The sequence below is a fragment of the Cydia amplana genome, chromosome 12 (genome assembly GCF_948474715.1).
Source record: "Cydia amplana chromosome 12, ilCydAmpl1.1, whole genome shotgun sequence".
In the NCBI taxonomy this organism is placed as follows: Eukaryota; Metazoa; Arthropoda; class Insecta; order Lepidoptera; family Tortricidae; genus Cydia; species Cydia amplana.
In genome coordinates this window covers 4,660,131-4,683,675 of record NC_086080.1, presented here as the reverse complement: position 1 = coordinate 4,683,675, position 23,545 = coordinate 4,660,131, and the positions used below count along the sequence as shown (strand labels likewise).

General features: G+C 36.5%; 1 protein-coding gene across 3 annotated transcripts in view; it reads left to right on the top strand.

Annotated features, from left to right (window-relative positions):
- The first annotated feature begins 230 nt into the window (after window positions 1–230).
- Window positions 231–23,545, top strand: part of LOC134652840 (uncharacterized) — a 74,738-nt gene continuing 51,423 nt past the window's right edge. For all 3 annotated transcript variants that reach the window (XM_063508030.1, XM_063508028.1, XM_063508029.1), the window contains exon 1: window positions 231–378. In XM_063508030.1, the coding sequence (XP_063364100.1) occupies window positions 321–378 (58 nt within the window). In that variant the 5' untranslated portion in view covers window positions 231–320. The remainder of the gene's footprint in view (window positions 379–23,545) is intronic.

Below are 23,545 nucleotides of genomic sequence, written 5' to 3'. Positions count from 1 at the left end.
GTCAAGCCTGCACGAAAACACTAGCCTTAAATTAAAAAAAAGAAAAGTCCGACCGGCTCCGGCACGCTACGCGTTGCTACGGGCCAGTACTACGGCGTAGCCCGATGTAGCCACACGGCGCTCCGCGCTACGAACGCTACGAAAGTGCGAAAAGTATTCGTAGTGTTGGAAATAATAAAAAAATAAAAATATCAAAAACTCGGATTCATAGAAGTCGGGTTTAATTTTTGTTAATAAAATATATAAAGAAGTTAAAAGTGATCGTGTATATTTTGGAGAAGTGATGATTTAGATTTGTGTGAAAAGTTTTTGGATTGACAATGACTGTAGAGTTATTAAATTTATTGCAGTATGAAACAAATACAGTGAATACAAAAAGTAAGTATTTAAATATTTTTTACATGTCTAGAATCGATTAGTTTTAAATAATGTTGTAAAGATAGTTCATTATGTCAATGTATGGCATGATGTGTAGAATGTATTCAATAAAATTTACAAAATAATATAAGAACAAATGTATCAGCTTTTGGTTTGCTACTAAATAAATTGATTATTTATATTTCATTTATTAAATTTTAGGTACCTATCTTAAACCTTACATATTAATAAAATTAAACATTCATTTATTGAAGACATTCACCCCAAGTGGCAACCAAAACCCTGATCACTGGTAAGCACACAGATACAAAGGATATTTTAAAACCCGGAATCACAGATTCTAACGGAGATAGGCTATAGAGCCTCACAACTTTTACACAGAGAAAGTCACGGGAAAAAGTTAGTTCAGCAGGATGTGTTACTAAGAATTTATCCTGAATTATAAATGCGAAGATAACTCTGCCTGATGTATGTCTGTCTGTTACCTATTCACGCTTAAACACTGAACGGATTTGATGAAATTTGGTATGGAGATATTTTAAGGTGCGAGGAGGACATTCAACCAACCATCAACCACCAACCATTATCCAACCATCAACCACCAACCATTATCCAATCATCACCATCATAATATTTATGTATCGAACGCGTAGTATGTTAGTTTTAGGTACAATTGGCTACTTTCCTACTAGTCAATTCAGCTTCTTTTTTAGAACTGTCAAACCGATTTTCTAATATGGAATTTATATGAAAACGTGTGTAGTGACGTCACGGTCAACTCGACTACTTTTTATGTTTCAATCCAATTTATTAAATAGAAATAGTATTTAAAAATAACTGCTATCCATATTTATCTAATAATTATCTGGTGCTTTATTTCGTGCACGGTGTGAAGTAATTTATTTTAAGTAGAGGAAAGTACCCAATTAAGAATAAACCGGCCACTTACACTTAATGTTCCAAAATATTGGTCTCAGTACTTTATTGTGATGTAATGGCTACCATGAGACTAGAAAATAAGTTTTGTATCGACATCTTTTCCATGTCACTGATCTAATAATTTATATAGTGTATTTCCTTGTAACTGTCGAACTGATCTAAAATTTAAATTATACTATAGAACGCTAACTTCATGTATACAAGTTACGGAAATTGGATCTTAAGACCGTGAAATAAGGTATAAGTTTCTTTGGAGGTTTAAAATCGTCTGCTTGCCGATATCGCTATCAATATTTCATAGTTGTGATAACAAAGGAATGGATATATACTGTAACTAGCGACCCGCCCCGGCTTCGCACGGGTTACGCAAAATCTTAACAAATTATAGACCTAAACCTTCCTCAAGAATCACTCTAGTGATAGGTGAAAACCGCATGAAAATCCGTTAAGTAGTTTTTGAGGTTATTGTGAATACCAATAAGTTTTTCGTAACTTATGTACGAAATATCATTTGATATTTACCAGTCGCTTTTCGGTGAAGGAAAACATCGTGAGGAAACCGGACTAATCCCAATACGGGCCTAGTTTTCTGGGTTGGAAGGTCAGATGGCAGTCGCTTTCGTAAAAACTAGTGCCCACGCCAATTACTGGGATTAGTTGCCAAGCGGACCCCATCAGGCTCCCATGAGCCGTGGCAAAATGCCGGGACAACGCGAGGAAGATGATGATGATGACATACACACAAACAGACAGACGCGGCGGTGGACTTTGTTTTATATGGTGTAGTGATAATATGTGACTGCTGCAATTATCCGTTGTACTCGTACTTAATTACAAGATAAGTAACTATACCTACTGTAAGAAATAGACCACAATATACCCAGCGAGCTTTTACGAGCTGACGTGGTGAAAAAATATTTTTCACCTCAGCAGCTCGAACAAGGGTACTTTGCTACTTAAAAACAGTGAGCAAAATCGCATTTTGCTCACTGAGTGAGACAAAATGAGCAAAATGCGATTTTGCTCACCCAGTGAGCAAAACGCGATTTTGCTCACTGTTTTTAAGTAGCAAAGTACCCTTGTTCGATCTGCTGAGGTGAAAATTTAATTGTTGGTATATCTTAAGAAAACATGAGTGAATAGAGGTAAGTGATGAAGAAGGAATACATTTTTCGGGTTCTCTAATATGTTCTCACTGCTGAGGTGAAAAGTTTTGTGAACTACACGAGATCAAAGTTATTTACATCTCGTGCGCTTTTGAGTTTCGCTTGCACGGGACTCAAAATAAGCACTCGAAGAAATATCAAACGTTGATCTCTTGTTGTACAAATAACTATAGTAGCATTATAGCACAGAGAGGACACGCCATACCTACATCAAAAATGATTTGCGTTTATATATGTGCGCGGCACGTCTGTACACGCGTCATTGAGTTTCTGACGGAATCCTGACATGCTCTCAGTAGAGCGACTTACGCACACATTCATGTCGCGGCCAGTCGCGGGCGAGGTAATCCGAATCGGGGCGGGGCGGTGCGTGTCCGTTCTGTATGATAATACTATTACTTTATACTTATTCTGTGATTATAGTTAAGGATGACTCACTTAGACCGGGGCGACCGGGCCGTGCCCGGGCCGGAGCTTCCGGCGCTTACTTTTCTATGACAGATAACAGGTGATCACGTGATGCTTTCCATAGAAAACGAAGTTCTGGAAGCTCCGGCCCGGACACGGCCCGGTCTAACTTGATTCATCCTTTATACTTTTAATGTATATGTAAGCATTATAGCCCATTAAGCTAATTCAACAAAATTATTAAATTGGCACCAATGAAGAGAATTACAGTGCGTCATTGTCATTATTGTAACGGGCTACGATACGTATCGTATTTTACTGATGGTGACTGATTATTATCAGCGTTTTGACTATTGTCATCAAAATGTCAAAATGTGCTCTACTCGATTTGACTCTAAAACAGAATACAGCAGGTTGACTTCAAATTGGTAATACAAAACACATGCCAGAGAATTATTATAACTCAAAAGAATGGGAAATCAATATCACAATCCTCACGCAGAATTCGTTGAAAAATTTCATTTTCATCTCCTTTATTTAAAAATATATTGGTATACAAATGCAAACGTATGTTAAAATTACTTACAATAACAATATGCCCCTGTACTGTACCATGTTCCCCTGAACCATCTGTATACAAGAATTTTAAAATATAAAATTCTTTAATGTATGTGAATTTATTTTCTAATTTGAAACATCAATATATTAAGTCGTTTCAAAGGAATTCAGAGCTTCACGATGGTCATATCGAAATATTATCGTCCCCATATTTTCCAAGGAATTTAATCTAACCTCCGATATTAAAAGAAGCATTAAATTAAATTGATTGAGGAGTTGAGATAAGATGCTTGCGAATAGTATACAGGATGACATCAGAAAATTGTCAGGACGTAAGTAGTTAAATTTATTGTGAGGTAAGCCTATATATCTTGATTTTTTTTATTAATTGTTATTTATATTAATATCAAAAATATAGAGGGTAAAGCACTGACTTAATATAAAAGAAATAGACACACAAAGCAGAACAAAAACGTCAAGAAATGTGGATCCCAATGACGTTTCGCACCATTTGCATTGATGATAAAAACGCTTACGTAAATTTTGAGTCAAGATAAATGTTTCGTACAGAAAAGAGCTTAATATCGTAAGCATTAAGTGTCAAATTTGCTAACATAAGTACCAACACTGTAAAAAAATTTAGTCCGATGGCACTAAACGTAACGTATTTACGTCAAACAACGTCAAACGAGAATAATGAACGAATGGAGTCACTTTGGTACACTTTAATATGTATTACTGTACAGGAAAACCAATTGAAGTAATAAATAAAACAAATTAAATTTAATCGGGAGCTCAAATAAAATTAATTCGTGGTTCAAATTCAAACGAATTAAATTTTTTATTCGTAAGTATACGTCTTTAAATACTAATTTCCTTGAAATAAATTCTACTTATTAATAACTGTATATTTAAGATCTACATTTACTCATAGCACGGGTGCACGGGGACATTTAGGTACTGATTGGATTTTTTTTATAAAGTCTACCTATACTTTATAAAAAAATCCTCTGGTTGTCACTGTGTTCAGACAGGTTTAGCATTTACAGTTAGTCGATATAAGCCCATATTGGTGGTATATATGTCGGAAACAGGGAAATGGGCCGAACACACAAGTGCCGTTTTGCCTTGTTTAAAACTGCATCACCCCTATCTCTTGCTATAATTAAATAGCAGTCCACTTTGCACGTCGCATAGGTTTTCTTGGAAATCTTGATTTTAAACATAATATTATTCCTTATGAATTCCGTATAAAAATATAAAAAAATATTGACCTCACATCGACTCATTAGATTTTTGTTCCTTGACATCCCTTCTTTGGTACTAACAAATTAATTTATTCAAAACCATAAAATTACCACCAGATTACATAAATTATGTAATGCTATCCAAAGAACTAACCGAAAGAAATACATTCCATCCTTTTTCCTTGTTTTATCATTGTTATTTTTACATATTTTAACGGCACATTTCGTAATTGTTGACAACTTCACATTTGAGTGTTTCAAACAAGACTAAACGAAAAAGTAATGCATGATCTGTTTTGACATTACTTTTGTGAGGCCATTTTTGGTGGCTGATTGGGTATCCAGTTCTTTATACTATATCAATGGGGTAAAGAGTAAGTAAATTCACGCCGCAGTGACTCATCTCAGCGACAAAAAATAAAATGGCTGTCACATACGGACAGACAAATGAATGGACGGACGGACAGAAGGACATGATGAAACTACATATAAAGGTTCCGTTTTTGCCACTTTGGCTACGGAACAAAAAAAACCGTATAAGTGCTAGTCCGATTCGCCCACCGAGGGTTCCGTACTTTTTAGTATTTGTTGTTATAGTGGCAACAGAAATACAATACAATAATCTGTGTGAAACTTTCAACTGCCTAGCTATCACGGTTCATGAGATACAGCCTGGTGACAGACAGACGGACGGACAGACGGACAGTGGAGTCTTAGTAATAGGGTCCCGTGTTTACCCTTTGGGTACGGAACCCTAAAAACGAAAGAGAAGGGGAGCGGCCGTCCACTTTGATTTTAACAGATTTCAAAATCTGAATTCCACTCCATACCTAACCGTTCCCGTAGTGTAACTAAGCACCAATTGCACCATCCCACTAACCCGGGGTTAACCGGTTAAACCTGGAGTTACCGTGGTTACCAGTTCAATTTGACACTAGGTGAACGGTTTAACCGCTTAACCCCGGGTTAGGGGATGGTGCAAGTGGGCCTAACACAGTCGTGTGAAACCTCGAACTCACGGCAACATTGTCATATTATTCTTGCGACTGAATCAATCGTCCCTCGCTTATGGTATCGATCGGCTGAATAAAACATCCGAGCAATGCCTCGGAGCCAATGCGAGCATTACAAATAATGGAACACAATCGTAATTATGGGCGTTGGTATTTATATTATTGGGTCGGGTATATTTATTAACATAAGTAAGGAAACTGAAAAGTCCAGACTCAAGGTTTGCCAGAGCAATGGAACGCAGCATACTGGGTGTTCGTAGAACCGACCGTATTATAAATACCGAACTACGTTCCAAAACTGGCATGGTGGATGTGGGCTTGAAGGCCGCTAAGCTGAAATGGGACTGGGCAGGGCACATCTGCTGAATGCACCCAGAACGTTGGGCCAAATTAGACACGGACTGGATCCCACATTGAAAATATTAAAATTAATTGATTTATTATCAAAAACATTACTTTTTACAATGGGAGACCCTAATAAAAGCTCTGACTTGATGAGAACATAATTAATTATGCATAGGGGCTCGTACGTTTGCCGTAATGTGTATTTAAACCTTACTTCAAAAATAGACACCCCACACGCTCTAGTCTAGTCATTAAAACACTTAAACAAATAAAAATTCTTCTCTAGAATAGATCAACGCATCCCAAATTAGCACAGGTGGTCGCAAATCACCGTAGTAATCGCTTTCTGCAACTTTTGGCAACTTTCCAGAAGTTCCCACAAGTTTCCGAAAGGTATTCAACTGTTTTATGGTCCGTTGAAGTTGTTCACGCCAAGCATCTATTGTTTCATGTTGCTTGAGTAGTGCATGTATAGAAAATTCAGGCGTAAAATCTTATCTTATACCTTTAAAAGACCATCTGTCGGCAAATTGGCTGACTAATTGGCGCGACCTGTATGTAGGTATGTTGGTTTTTCAGGGATATTTCTTTATCATGTGAACCGATTTCAACAATTTTTATTTTATTTGGAAGAAGGTGTTTTTTGTTGTAATCTCATAGCCATTTCAGGAATAGTAAATACCCGGAAATTGCAAATTAAGTTAGAAAATGATTTTTGATAATAAAAAAAAGTTTTCAAGATAGAAGTGTGATTATATTTTTCCTGTAATATTTAGGATAAGGTTATGTACTATCGAGATACCTACCTATGTATGCTTAATATTTTTTCATATTTTATCACTGAAAAAAATATGATCTATCGAGCACTCATTAAAATGATTTCATTAAGATTACATAACTGCTTTTACAATATCAACAAATGTTCGTACTACGTACGTACGTACGTAACGTACAAACAGTGAACTTCACTGCTTCACTTTATGTCGTGTTGAGTGTTTTTAGATAATAATATGAGCCTATATACGTCCCACTGCTGGGCACAGGCCTCCTCTCATGCGCGAGAGGGCTTGGGCTATAGTCCCCACGCTAGCCCAATGCGGATTGGAGACTTCACATACACCTTTGAATTTCTTCGCAGATGTATGCAGGTTTCCTCACGATGTTTTCCTTCACCGAAAAGCTAGTGGTAAATATCAAATGATATTTCGTACATAAGTTCCGAAAAAGTAATTGGTACGAGCCAGGATTTGAACCCGCGACCTCCAAATTGAAAGTCGGACGTCATATCCACTCGGCCACCACCGTTTTTAGATGGATTTGGAAAAGGCAGGCTGGCAGATAGATTGGCGCGTTTTTTCATCTGCTACTTTTGATGCTGACTGTACGGTGTCTGGCGTTAAGCTTAAATAAATTCACAGGGCACTAACATTAGCTCCTCAGTATAACTTGCACGTTCTAGTTTAGAACTTCTTACGTGTCCAATTAAGGGGAGACAATTATCTACCTATATATGTAGTAGTAGAATATCATATGAGTACTATGGATAGGTACTGAGTCAAAATTAAGTTTCATGATCAGAACCCTTAGTTTAAATTTCATTCGATAGCGTGTCGAGAGTTCGCGTTTGCGTTAATGTCTATTTTTGTATATGGAATTTTGAACAGTGCGTCAAGCGGGACGTTTCGGAAACTCAAAATCTCATACAAAATGACACTTAACGCAAACGCGTACGTCATGTCACGCTATCGAATGTAATTCAAACATCATCAAACATCAACATTTATTCAGCAAATAGGCCACAAGGGCACTTTTACACGTCAACATGGAATTTAAATACAGCAAAAAAAAACAGATCAACAAAAATTATAAAATACAACTAAGCCGCAAATATCAAATCAAACTAAAGTATTACATAGAGATGTATAAAGTCCCTAAATGTCTAATTACAAAAAAAAACTATAGTAACAGTATTAAAAAAAAAACACAAAGATACAAAAACTATAATCTAGAATTATTTAGAGGTGTAAAGGTCTCTAAGTGTCATAACTAAAAGATTACAATAATATAGTTAATCAAATTATCCTTAGAGATGTATAGGGTCTCCAAGAGTCAAAATCCTTCATACCTAATTAAAACATTCATTAAGAGAGAAAATGATAATAAAAATAAAATAGCATACGAGAACCGAATGAGGTGGGTACACCAGGGAGGTACACTAGGGGTACAAATTCATTATCTGAGTGACCCGTTTGTAAAATCAGCTGATCTGCGGATGAAACACATACATTTTGCATGAAACAGTTGCTAGCTAGTGGCATCATTCCGAAATGAATAAATTTCAATCGCAAAACGCATCAGCATCACAGCTATCGCAGCCATTTTGGATGCCGCAATGGAATGAAATTAGAAAATGCCGAATATGTAGTCACGAGTTTGTGCTGACCACAGCTTACCTTCCGTTAGATATCGCATTAGACAGAATGCAATTCTAGATTGTACTTGTACATATATGTAGCTAGAAAATTGCATGCGCACTTTACGATTTATTGAAATCAGTTACGTTACGTCCAAGTTTATGATTATGATTTGTGTGAGTACCTATAAAAAAACTACTTGAATAAATAATGTTTTGACCTTGACTTTACAGTTTACAGAATGGCGTGAGAACAATTCAATTGTTCAGGAGGTCAATTCGAGCATTTTGAACGTACGTTTTGATATCTAAATATATATCGAAAATTCGAGACGCACGGGCTGAGTTTAAATAGGCCTCAAAATTGCGTTCAATAATTTTAAATGAATTGAAGCATTCTAGTAGTAGTGATCTGTGACGCTGACAAACTTTACATATTCCGTGCCAACCAGAGTGACAGTTGAAATGAGCTTTATGTCAAAGAGTTTAGAGCTGAAATTCCAGTGAAAGTTTTGGAAATTCTCCGCAGTACTAAATTTAAAGCTACGTATTTTTGGTACGGCAATTCTTTTTAGCATGTACAGTCACCCGCAATAATATGTTACACAACGAAGGCCGTAAAAATATCTGACACGATCTTGTTTGTAGAGCCATAAGAGCGTGTCAGATATTTTTGCGGCCATCGAAGAGTAACATATTATTGCAGGTGACTGTACGGTTGAAACCACCAACTACTGCAACCAACTGCCAACCAGCCAAGTGTGAGTCGTCCTCGCGCTTGAGCGTTCCGTACCATCATACAAATTTTTATAGCCCTTTTTTGAATAGCGTAGCCAAAATGGCAATAATACACTCCTTTGTTTGGGCAGTCGTGTAAAAATAGGTCATGTCCGCCCGTCCGTCTGTCTGTCCGTATGTCACAGCCATTTCACTAGAAAACTGTAAGCTTAATTGTAATTTTGATTGTAAATACACATATATAATATTCATTATATTGGAATAGGTGTATGTGTATTTTGTAAGCCACTACTTAGTTTAGAAGTTAAAGTCTACATGTAACTAAAATTCCTGCAGTAATGCAGTGGGCAGCATTACGGCGGCAGTAATGCTGATGTAGGCTGAATCCAAACGGTACCTTAAAACCCGGTGCACTCCACCGGCCCTTTGATTAGCGGTACGGGTCTCTCAAATTAGTTCCTACCGACTGACCTTTGTCTAGACCTGACTGGGCCTAGGGTTATTTTAACGACACAGCTACGGGATAAAACGTTACATAACTAGATGAGTTACATAACTTGATGGCCCGATTCGAACTTTAAGATAAGGTCAATGTGGATAATTCCGTCATAGGGACTATTCCGTCTACTAGCGCTTTTCTCGAACAACGAACAAAATTGATAATTTCACCGACAAAGCAGCGATTGCTTTTAGTTTCAGAAATCAAAAGCAGATGGTTTTGTTTCCTACGATCGAAAAGCAAAGAAATATTACGCTCGTGGACGAAATAGACCCTATGACGGAATTAGCCACATTGACCTTACGTATGTATGTATGTATGTATAAACTATTTATTGTACAAAACACAAAACACCGAATCGAATTAGTTCGAATCGGGTAGTGACATATTTGCTAGCGACTGCATAAAGCTCACAATGCATCTCCCTCGTACTGACATTGGTGCAAGCGAGATGCACTTTAATAATCCAATAGTATTTGTAGGAACTTATTTATTTCGATTTTATGTGTTTTCTTTAGTAGGGTAACGGCACCAGTGGCCAGCCAGGTACCAGTGGTCAGCCTTTTGAGTCGTTTATTGGTCATAAATATCTGGTATATTCGTTTAAACAAATCGCGAGTACTCAAATAGGAGCTTTAATTCCTTATTGGTTAATACGTCACACGACAGGTGCGGTGAGGGAACGGGGGGAAGAAATATACTCGTTCATACAGGTGCTGTTTGTCGACGAGTGCAATAGTGTCATGTCCGCCATATTTTTTACTGCACGTGGTGTTCTCTTAACAGGCAAGAAAAACTATGTTTTAATGTTAAAAGTTATTGTTTTTGTTAATGATTGGTTTATTTATTAGTTTATCTATTAAATTGCATTATATTTGAATGAAAATATTAATATTTCACTTATAAATTGAGGGGGCTGGCCACTGGATAACACTTTTTTCCAAAGAATCCAGTACCCAGCCCCCCACGGCTGACCTTTGGGTTATTCGTTTATTTTATTATTTTCGAGCCAATGCGACTGTTAGGACCGTTAAATTTACATTTTCAAATTTAGTTAGGCATGCCCTAGTCAATTTAAAGTAAAACCCAGTAGTCAGCCGCATTTGAAATAACGTTTTAATGCGGCTGAGCACTGGGTTTCGCGGATCCAGTACTCGGCCATTGACCTTGCTTGGTACGTCGCCGCCAAAAATATGTCCACATTTTTAAACCCTATCTCATTGAAATAAAGTTCAAAAGTGTATACATATTTTTGACGTTAACTATATATAACTATCATTTTGCTTTTTCCTGGTCGGTATATGACTTTGTTTATTAATGATAATTAGATCTGCATAGACTCGATTAATTATTTTTTACCGAATACCTACTAGAAACATAATTATTAAACATATATTATAATACCTACTAGAAACATAATTACCTGATTTACCTCATTAATTTTTGACGGATTAATTATTAGAAAATAAATATTGCGATTCTTAGTTTGCAAGAATAGTATTAATTAAGTATCTATGGCCAACAAATTTCGTGTCATAAGAATTTTATGTACCTATTTATTAAATAAGTAAACAAGTAGGTTAGTAATACATATGTATATGCAAAAAAACTATAAACTAAAATTAAAAACTACAACTAACTACAATAACGATAACAAAAATTATAAAGAAAAAATTAATATTATAATATCGTTGATATTGATATAAATATTAGTGATTTTGATCTAATTATATGAATAGTATATATAGGCTGAATACTGGGTACACAGAGGCTGCTTACTGGATTTTTGAGGCTGACTACTGGAGAAAAGTGCCACTTTTTGTTTAAACTTAATTAGAGATATTATAAAGAGGATTGTTATTTTTTTAAATGTTTTGTTTTAAAACTATGGTAAACAATTGATCTGACCATGTCATTTGTTTAATTATCCGACTAATCCTGTAGAAATGCCGAACGTTCAAACTTAAAAAAGTCGTTATAAGGCTGACTACTGGTGCCTTTACCCTAGGTAACTCGAGCGGTGGCTTTCGAAAACCAATTCGGTGAAGTGGTATTGGCTTGGCACCGTCACCGACATCAGTGGGTAACGCATTCAAAATTACTCCATCGTTTGGCCCGAATCTGCCTTATTCCGCTTTGGCAATCATATATAAAATTGATCCAAAGCTCGGCAGCTTTGAATATTACCAAATACACAATTTCCCGCTATTAAAAAAAGTTATGATTCATCATTAAAAGTTTTCATTGGCTAAATAAAATTCTATATCCGAGTAGGTCAGACATGTTACGCGGCATTACAATATATTTGATGTTATTGTAAGGTGAGGATTCGGAGCTGAGTACAAACAAGTGTTCAGCTAGAATGATGATTTATTACTGCACTAAATACATGAGTAAATGGTCCTTATATATATCCTATGAACTACGTACATATATATATCTAGTATACACTACACCATCCATCGCATGTTTAAAAAAAATAAAAATAAACATTTATATTTTTTTGTTTATAATACATTACTAAGTAACTATACCTACGTACAATGTTAACAGGTTACTTACACTAATAATATTCAAAATTATAGAAAATAAAAAACTACAATAACAAAACTACGAATATAAAATATTTACAAAATACAAGGTTTGGTGCGATTTTTATGCACCACGTCTTCTTTTCCATTTTTAAGTATTTTTACATTACATCCTAAATCCTCTAAAACTAAATAAGGTCCTACATAAATGCTTTGCATCTTATTATCCGATACATTTCTTAACCATAAGTAACTATTGTTGCTATAGCTAACAGGCTTTGAATGTGAGTCATATTTCTCCTTCCTTTTAAGTTTGCTGTTTATTAAATTAGTACGAGCATCTGCCTGCGCCAGCTCTAATCTATACTTTAATTCTAAAGGATAACTACCGTGATTATATAAGGGATTAACGTTACCATCTCTTAAGTTACTAGGAAGCATGCATAACTTACCGAAAACTAATTCATGAGGCGTGTACTTCGTCTCCGTGTGCACGGTGTTGTTATACGTAAAGCACCAGTAAGGCAACCAGTCGCTCCAAGAATTCGGATTATTTTCGCATTGTATCCTTAAATAAGCTCCCATAGTTTTATGCGAATTCTCTAGAGCGCCGATTGATTCATGGTGATACGCTGTAGAGGGCAAATGAGTAATTTTTAGTAAATCACATACCTCTTTCATAGTGCTACTGATGAACTCGGTTCCTCGATCGGTTGCTATTTCTAATGGAATTCCATACCGTAGTACAAAGTTCTCTACGAATGATCGAGCTACAGTAACTGTATCTTTGGATCGTAAAGGATACGCTTCTACGAACTTTGACAGTTCGCACTGTAAGGTCAGCACGTAACAATAACCATGTTCATCTTTTGGTAAAGGTCCCACTGTGTCTAAATAAACTTTTTCTAAAGCGCTATTAGCAGTAGTTGTTATTTCCATTGGTTGTTTAGTCGGTACACAATATTTTTGTTTTTGGCATTGAGTACATTTTGACACAAAATCTCGTATGTCCTTTTCCATACTAGGCCAATAATAGTGCTTTTTAATGTTATTAGACATTCTCCTAATCCCCGCGTGGCCACTTGTGGGAAGTAGGTGAAAGTCATTAATTATTACGCGTCTATCCTGTAAATTATTTATTCTTTGTACATTACTTAACACACATATTCGCGGTCCGGACCAAACGTCATAGCTATTTATTTCTTGTATTAAACCCGCGATAAAATCTTTATTTAATTCGTTTCTTATTATGCATAACTCTTTTACATTTATTTTCTTGCAAATTGCATCCAAATCTCTCGCTAATTCGGCTCGCGACAATAGCGATTGAGATGTTGAATTGAAATAAACACACGATTTGGGCACGTAATTAAAATATTTAGACGTCTCTTTCACGAAATTCTCTCTCATAGCTTTTTTATAATCCCTACATGACATAACACATAACTCAGTAAAATTTTCCGGTTTTTTAATGATATCCACAATTCTTGGGTGATCAGGCCTCGAATTAGTGGGTATATTAACAACCGAAGAACTTGTACTGTCTGTACCTTGCATACTCTCGATCTTTCGTCTTTGCGCTCGTGTCATCACATTTATAACTTGCTCATTCATTTGTTTCAAATCCTCTGACGTAATATTTATGCGAGACAGAGCGTCTGCCACGGAATTCTTAGAACCTTTCAAGTACTCAACCGTAAAATTATACTCCTCTAATTGTAATCGGAACTTTAGTAATCTACTGGTAGGGTCTTTCATAGTAAACAAATACACTAGTGGTCGGTGGTCTGTTTGCACTTTAAACTTTCTGCCGTATAGATAGGGTCTAAAATAGCGAATGCTCCACACTAGCGCTAATAACTCTTTTTCAACTGTAGGGTAATTTAATTCTGCCTTATTAAGACTTCGACTAGCGTAAGCTACAGGTCGACCATCATCGTTACATAAAACTGATCCTAAAGCTTTTCCTGACGCATCACATTGTAAAAGAAATTGGTTTTCCTCCGAAAAATTTGGATATTGAAGTACTGGTGGTTTAACTAAAGCAGACTTTAATATTTGAAAAGACTGTTCACACTCTTGGGTCCATATAAATGGTACATCTTTACAGCACAACTTATTGAGCGGATATGCTTTATCTGCGAAATTGACAATGAATTTACGATAGTAACTAGCAAATGCCACGAAACGTTTAACTTCGTCGGCGTTCTGAGGAGTCGGATAATTATATAGAACTTTCGTTTTTTCGGGATCTGGTAAAATGCCCTTTTCTGAAACTACATGACCCAGATATAATATTTCTTTTTGTAAAAATTGGCATTTGGCAGGATTGAGCTTTAAATTTACTTTTCTTAATCTGCTGAAAACGTCTAATAAGTTTTGATTGTGTATAGCTAAACTTCTTCCGAAAACAACTAAGTCATCCTGATATACCAGACACTGTTCATAATTTAGACCGGACATGGCCACGGTCATCATCCGTGAAAAAGCGTTAGGGGAGGTTTTACAGCCTTGGGGGAGTCTGGTCATTTGATATTGATTTTTACTAGTTTGAAAAGCTGTAAGGGGGCGGCTTGATTTATCTAAATTTATTTGATAAAATCCCTGATACAAGTCTAGATGCGAAAAATAGATAGATCCTGATAAGGAGTCTAAAACTTCAGTTATATTAGGGAGTGGGAATTTATCGTCTTTTATCTGATTATTTAACTTTCTATAGTCGATGACCACGCGCCATTTCTTCTGTTTCGAGGAATCTAATTTTTTGGGAACTAACAATAACGGACTCGACCACGCGCTTCTTGCCTCTTCAATTATTCCATCATCTAACATTCCTTTAATCTGCCTATCAATTTCAGCCTTTTGCGAGTAAGGTAATCTGTAAGGTTTTACATAAACTGGTGAACTACCCGGTTTTAATTCTATCGTCTGGTTATAAAGCTTTGTGGTGGTTAATTTATCACCGTGTAGGAAAAAGACATCTGGATATTTTGCGCATATATTCTCAATGGATTTCTGTTCCTCTTCGTTTAATTTACTCAAATCTAAAGCAGAAAACAACAACTTCACCCTTTCGGCATTCATAGTTGGCTTACTAAATTCACAAATAAAGAAATCGCTCAATCTGCTCTTATTAATTGTAAATCGGCTTAAATTTACGTCGCTATCCCTTGTATTTAATATTTTAATTGGTATTTTACCCTGAATTGGTTTAACTATAGCACTCGCAACATATATTCCCTCGCATAATTCCTGACTATTTACTACAAAATCCTCCGTAATACTAGTATCCATGTAATGAATGATTTCACTACGAGCGGGTATAGTTAAATAACTATTTGCCGGTTCTGATGAGCTTCTAAACCCTATCTTAGCTAACTGTCCATGTCGCGATAGTAATCGTACAGTGTTTGTTTCAAAATCAATATTGGCTTTATGCTTCGCAAAGAAATCTTGTCCTAAAATACCATCCGCGCTACATGATAAATTCTCAAAAACAAAAAATGAATGCTCGAACTCACAGCCATTGTAATTTAATTTTAACATAACATATCCGTTAGATGTTACTTGTCCGCCTATACCTGTGACACATAATCTCTTATTATGGAACGGAATGTCCCAATTTTGTATGATTTCATACTTTATCGCGCATAAAGATGCTCCCGTATCCAATAGCCAGTTGTAAGCGGTTTTCCCTATATTTAAGGTTACTCTATTTAAAGCATTACACGTGTAAATAACATCAGTCTCGAAAAAAATGATTCAGCGATTCCGTATTTGGTGCACTCGGGTGTTGACCGGTCGAGCCATTCTCGGCGTGCCGTATCACGTGCAGGCTGCCACGAGCGGTGACCCCTCGGGCACGGGACCCGAAATATGAACCCCCTCGTGCCGGCCTGCCTCGTGACTTGTATCCACGGCCACCTCCTCGCGAGTTGCCTTGTTGGGGTTCAGGATATCGACCATAGGAGTACTGTCGCGGACCCCTTTGATTACGATGCCGATGACCTCTGTACGAGCTGTGAGCAAAGCCTCTGTGGTACCTGTTAAAAGAGTTTTGTGAGCGGTACATACCCATGACCTCCGATTGGCTGGACGTTGTCGGCCTCGATACATCTTCGTCCTGCGCAGCCTGGATCGCATCCTTCAAGCTGCTGAAGTTCCGCGCCGCAATGATGGTGCTGAGCCTTGGATCCTTCAAACCATCTGTGAACTTTTTAATGCACATTTTTTCGTTCAGCGGCTTTAGCACATCATAACTCGCCGAATTACCTTCTGCCTGAGTTATAGTCAACTCAGAAAAAAGTTTCTCTATTTCGGATCCATACTGATCTATACTACGCCAACCCTGACTTATATTTTGAAGTCGGGAATGGATTGCTGTAAAGGACTTTTTAGGTAAAAGTGAGTTACGTAAATCCCTTATAAGTTGCCCTACGGTCGTATAAGTAGCTGACATACGTAATTTCGCACTTTCAGACAACCTTCCTTTTAACACAAATGTAATTAGCGACTTTTTACCTGTCTCGTTTAACATACCCGAATACATATCAACAGCATCTATTAATCTCTTTGTTGTTTCCTCAGTACCATCCATAAGTGGTATAAGACTACACGCTGACTTTAAATCGAACTCCATGGTGTCGAATTCACTGTATTCGCTATCGCTACTTGTACTTTCCTCTACCTCAGACTTTGAACATAACTCTAATATTTCGTTATGCAAACTAGTAATATTAGCATACAATTTGCTAGTCTCCTCAATAACTCCTGATTTTACGTCCTTTAGTAGGGAAAATTGTGCGATAAAATTATTACACCTATCTATAATATCATTAACTTTTGACAGTTGATTTTTTGTTATGTTACCTTCAAACCTTGATTTCCCTTTTTTAACTAAATATTTTCTTATTACGATTAACTCTTCGTAACATTTCAATAATTCATCTGCCATCACAAAATTATAACTACCAGTTTAATATACCTACGTATTTTAACTTACATTGGCGTCACATTACTGTCCTTAATTTGCTTCATATGAAACTTTGTTCACTATATCACTTAGCAACAGTTGTTTCTCTGTCCGTTGAATTATATCACAAAACAAAATCCGATACACACACTACACGATACACGTTATCCGTTAACACTTCACTCAAACACTTATAGGAGCCGTACGAGCAGCACGCTGCAGCTCAGCTAGAGCGACCTCCTGGCGCATCCATTTCTTGTGGGTTTTCTTACACCTTCTGTACAGGGCGTAGCCTCCTCCAATGACGAATAAGACGAGCATTATACCCAGGATAATATTAGTGGTACTTGCGTGGAATCGAAGTTCGTCGGTGCCCGCAGAAGCCTTATTGTCACCTCCGGCCGCAGTTTGTGCGATGATAACCTCTTCTTTTGATTTTGTAGCCCCCATGATGAAACTTTGAATCAGCAACAGCGTAACCACTTAACCGTGAGAAACAGCCTTACATTATTTAATTGTTCTATTAATCGTCCACTTGAGCTATGTTTACATTGTAACTAATTGAGCTCTCAATATCACTCGGTGACTGACCGCACGCGCGACACCGTATATGGCAGGATCGCCATGTAAGGTGAGGATTCGGAGCTGAGTACAAACAAGTGTTCAGCTAGAATGATGATTTATTACTGCACTAAATACATGAGTAAATGGTCCTTATATATATCCTATGAACTACGTACATATATATATCTAGTATACACTACATTATCTATAGTTAGTTTTTTTACCATTATAAAAACACTACGCAATCTTGTCGTGTCTTTTAATTGAAAAACGCTTTTGAAAAATCAGTAACTATTACTCGTACTTATGAAAGTAAAATAATGTACCGTAAAATGGGGTGAGTAGGGTTCGAGGGGAGAGTTGGGTTATGAATGTGGAGAGAAGGGATGAAAGGGGGTGAGGTGGGTTTTCCTGTTTATCGTCAAAGTTATGAAATGGAACTACCCAAAATAAAATAAAAACTAAAATACAAACGTCCAGAACACTAAGTCTTATTATATAAACCATTCAGTTTGCATATATATTATGTAAAAATAAAATGTTATCGAGGTTTGAAAGTCAGTTTTGCGCCTACTCACCCCATTCAACGGTATCTAATTAATCGTATATGATTAGGGTTTGCAATCCGGATCCGAAATGTATGCAATTATCCGGATCTGGATCCGGATCCGCGGATCTTCCCATACATTTCGGATCCGTCGCGCAAACCCTATATATGATTCATAATAAAATTGTTACATACTTTGCCGTTAGTATTACAATGACGCGTCTTTTTATTGAAAAACACTTTCAAATAGTGTTTTTCAATAAAAAGACACGTTAAGATTGTTTACCTTTTTTCGTTGAGTTGCTCACGGCACAATACACAGGGGGTCATATTTGTGAGATCTAGTCAGACTTCTAAAGTTATTCTAGTTCGTTGGTAAACAATTATTCCTCTGCTTTACGGCATTAATGTTTCCATTTCGCCGCTCGCATGTCAATTAGGAAACATGCATTTGCCTACAGCCGTTTTGAAAGCACGCCGCGTACCTATTCCTATTGGTTTAAAAGCGTAAGAGATCCCATTTTTCGAACACCAGTGTCCGCCGAAGCCCTGAGTTCCCTATTTCACTAGCTTGCTCTCTTTCTCTCTCTGTCTTTCGCGAAACGTGCTTTAGCCTTCTCTGCTTTTGTTTGTTCCTCGCTCTCTATCTGCCAGATAGCTCTCTCTTTCGGAACATGCATTTGCCTACAGTCGTTGTGAAAGCACTCCGCGCTCCCATTGGTTTAGTGCGGGCGAGTCCATTTTTCGGTACCAGAATAATGTGACCTTGACAGATCCTTATCTCACTCTGTCTCTCTTTCTTATCTTAACGTTTATCTCAGTTGCGCCCTCAGCTAAGGCTTTGCAGCTCATGGCCCGCTTTCCGATTTTTTGGTCTTCGGCATCCTCTATTGTAAGATCACGAGATCCGTTCTGTCCAGAGTAATTAAATCTAAACGTCACTTATACTTGTTTGTCTGAGCTTTAAATTTGAGATTCGAGTCTTGCTCTATTGTTATGTCTCTCTGTCGACATGAAACAATTTAGTCTAAAAGCCGAGTCAAATCTAGCTTAAACTACCATTAAGATCAATGTGGCTAATCCCGTCATAGGGTCTATTCCGTTCACGAGCGTATATTTCTTTGATTTTCAATAGTAGGAAAAAAACCATCTGCCTTTGATTGCTGAAACTAAAAGGAGTAGCTGTTTTGTCGATGAAATTATCAATTTTGTTCGTTGTTCGAGAAAAACGCTAGAGGACGGAATAGCCTCTATGACGGAATTAGCCACATTGACCTTAAATCGTAATTTGACTTGTAAAAGAGGCCTTTTGACGTACTTACTTGCATAATACATTTTTTAATTTATATTAATTTGCGTTTTTTTTTTATTTTGACTCAGTTACTCGTGCCCAGGAGGCAATTGGAATGACTAACTGAAAATAGCGGGCGAATTTCGACTAATGTGAAAAGCATTGCAGATTGCGATTTGGCACATAACTCGTCTTCCACGGTCTATGTTTCATGCAAACTAACAGAACACTTGGTTACTCGGTAACAAAGAACCTGCATTTTGACCAATAACTATGAACTGAACATATTTTAAGGCCGATTCTGTTTAATAATGTAATATAATAATATAGTTTCAATCAAGTTTTGATAGGACCGATCCATGTCGTAAATATAATTTTAGAGTTCCGTACCGAAAGGGTAAGCGGGACCTTATTACTAAGACTTCGTTGTACGTCCGTCCGTCTGTCCGTTTGTCTGTCACCAGGGTGTAACTTATTAACCGTGATAGATAGACAGACAACCAGGAAAGCATTTACCTATTGTAAATAACGTGGTAGATGAAAAAAGGCTAGTTCATCTAAGCTCCAACTACAATCTTGTTTGATTTGTTGCGTATCTATACCTAGACAGAATTGCCATTCCGTTTGTTACATGTCAAATATACTGGTAGAGAATGCCTTATGGCATTAAGTCCGCCTTTTGTACCGTAAGGTTTTTCTTTCATGCAATAAATATTAAATAAATAAATAAATAAAATAGCGTCCATGTAAAGTCACTTCACTTGGAAATTCCAATATGTTTGTGCATAGGCACAATACGGCTCTATTGATAGCTGCCACTCTAGGATAGCAAGCTTCTCAAATGTATGACAACTGTATTTCAAGCGGCATAGGACTCGATTTACAATAACCTACTTTCGGTAGTTATAACCTTTCCGTTCTTGAGTCATGGAGGTAATTAATTTGAGAGCGAGCTTAGCTACAAGCTGAGCAAAGCTGAGGTATGGCAATAATTAAGCCTCCTGTATATAAAGACACAACAAGGGAGTATTTCACGTGGTAGTCCAATGTGTGAGGGAGGAAGTTCATTCCAACAAAAATGTTCCAATAAATAAATATTATAGGACATTCTTACAAAGATTGACTAAGTCCCACAGTAATTAAAGCACAAGAAGGCTTGTGTTGTGGGTACCTACCCACATCCCTACATACTCAGATAACGATATTATATAATATACAAATACAATTACATATCAAATGAAAGAGCTCATTGTAAGAATGTCAAATATATATTTTTTTATTTAATAGTTTAGCAGTTATTCAAGAAAATAGGCAAAAAATGACTATCCCCCCCCCCTTATCTCCGAAACTACAAAGTCAAAAATTTTGAAAAAAATACACAAAATAGTTCTTTACCTATAGATGACAGGAAAACCTATTAGAAATGTGCAGTCAAGCGTGAGTCGGACTTAATGTACGGAACCCTTGGAACGCGAGTCCGACTCGCACTTGGCCAGTTTTTTCTTAGATTGATTTGAAAGGGACGACACTAGAGTATTGCCAATTTTTAATTTCTACTTTTTTTTTGCGAATATATAGATATACCTACCTACCTGCGAATATATAGAGATACCTACGAATCAGGAGGTCTCGGGTTTGATTAAAACAAAGTGTCATGTATTGGACATTATAGCATGTCGATCACTAGGACGTTCCCCTTTGTAACTAACCGTACTTTAATTTCCCTTAACACACCATGACTGACCATTAGTGAATGGCCACGTAACCTACTATCGGCCAATCGATGCCATCGCCAGTGTTAATTACAACCAAGGACAGTTTTAATGGACTTAATACACTAACTACAGGGTGGACGGACAATAAGGTGACAGATACTGGTAAATAATAAAGATAGGTTATCTCTCTGCAAGTAAAAATTCGGACTGTATAAGAAAATATAGCATTCTACTACCTCTATGTTCTTTGTATAGAAAATTTTAACAACGAAAATTAGTAGGTAAGTTTCTAAATTGCTAAATTTCCACATGTAAAAATTTAGGATATTTCTCATATTTTTATTTAAAGTCCGTCAACCAAATCTTGTCAGTAGTAAAAGGCGGCAAATTTGAAAAATCGCGGGTTAGCAACACTGAGTTCAAATAATTCCAAAACGCGTGTCATCTGTGTTTTATCTGTGGAATGTGGACCGTGAATGACAGCCGTCACCTTATTTGTTTTCATTTGGTTTTCATTCTGAATCGTTTCTGTTTCAAGAGATATTTCTGCTGACACCATTAAATACCAATACATTAAATAAGAATAAGCAAAGCTAAGGGGCCTACAATGTACAATCATGCTCGTTGATGGTAAACATTACTAAAAATTGAGGTTATGACTTGTCTTCGAAAGAGTTCTTCCAATACTTGTATTGGAAGAACTCTTTCGAACTTTTAAGATTATGTTCAGTTTTTTTGTTTTAGGGTTAAAAGGCATAAATAAAATTAAAACGTATGCCTAAATCTATCCAACAAGACCATAAATTGTGTCCTGGAAACCGTCCATAGGCCCACATGTCTAATATTTTCAGCAATCAGTTGTGACTATTTACAAAGGTAAACCTTTTAAACAGTATTAAGAGCCTTGATTATATCGCCGTTCTTTCGCAATATCTACCTAATCCATACATGTTTGTTGCAGGATTAAATCTTGCCCAATATAAGGCGTTCGTAGTAGGTAGTATCTTTTCAGACAATACTTACCTATGGCGGTTTATGTACGTGTACAACGCAACCAAGTCGAAAAGTGACCCTTATCTTATTTACCTTTAAATTAAATAAACACCCAAATATCAGTTGTTTTATTTTTAATATGTATATTGTACAATATATACCAATCAAAAAAATTACACAGGTATGTCATATTCATCCAGAACAGTACACTAATTTACATTAACAAGTGGCATATTATATTGTAAATAACAAATATATGCACTATCTAATTATCTGCATTTTGATATGATTTTATTTTAGTAAACTTAGAAGACATAGATAGGGAACAAAGAGAATATAAGCACTACAATAGGGAGTTGTTTTTGATATCTTCAAATTTGTTCATCATTTTGATTAACATTGTTTTATCATCGCTTTTAAATTGTCCGTCCATGTTTCAATTTTTTTCAATAAACCGCGAGTGACAATTTGAATTGACGTACGCAGGGCGCGCTCAGCGGAAAAAAAAACTGTTGGTTCGATGTACATTGCTGCTTTTCTTAGCGCAATACTGCTCTTTGAGTGTTGCCCTACTTTAGTTTGCTTTACATTGCTACTGACAAGATTTGGTTGACGGACTATATTTAAACTTTATTGCACAAAATATATACAACAATGTACAAATGGCGGACTTAATGCCAAATCTACGAGTCAATTATTAGTATTTTTGTGTGTAATTAAAATTTTTCCATTTCCAAAAAGTTTTGATTGACTCCTGTAAAAAAATCAAAAATTTCCAAGAACATTTCCAACTTTTTGGTATAACTTTCCGCAACTTACACATCTAGAATAGACATAAGAGTGTAGGTAGTTTAAGCGTGAAAAAGTTTACTAACAGACAGTGTTAATTTTGCATAATTTAAATTTTAAATAATTGACAGTCTATTATTAACTCGTCTTTGGTGTTAGTGATATTAGGTCATGTGGTGAGTAACGACCGCTAGTTAACCTGACGATATCTATTAGTCACTAAATATATTTAACTTTTATTTAATCCGATCTTATTTTACACCACATCTAGAATGACGGTTAGGTACACTTAAATATACTTAATTGAAGTGTGCAAAAGGGAAGCCATATCATGAGTGCGAAAGAGGCAGACTACAAAAGCAAATAAATTTGCAATCACATACTATTAGGTGTGACGACTGGTCTGGCCTAGTGGGTAGTGAGTGACCCTGCCCACACC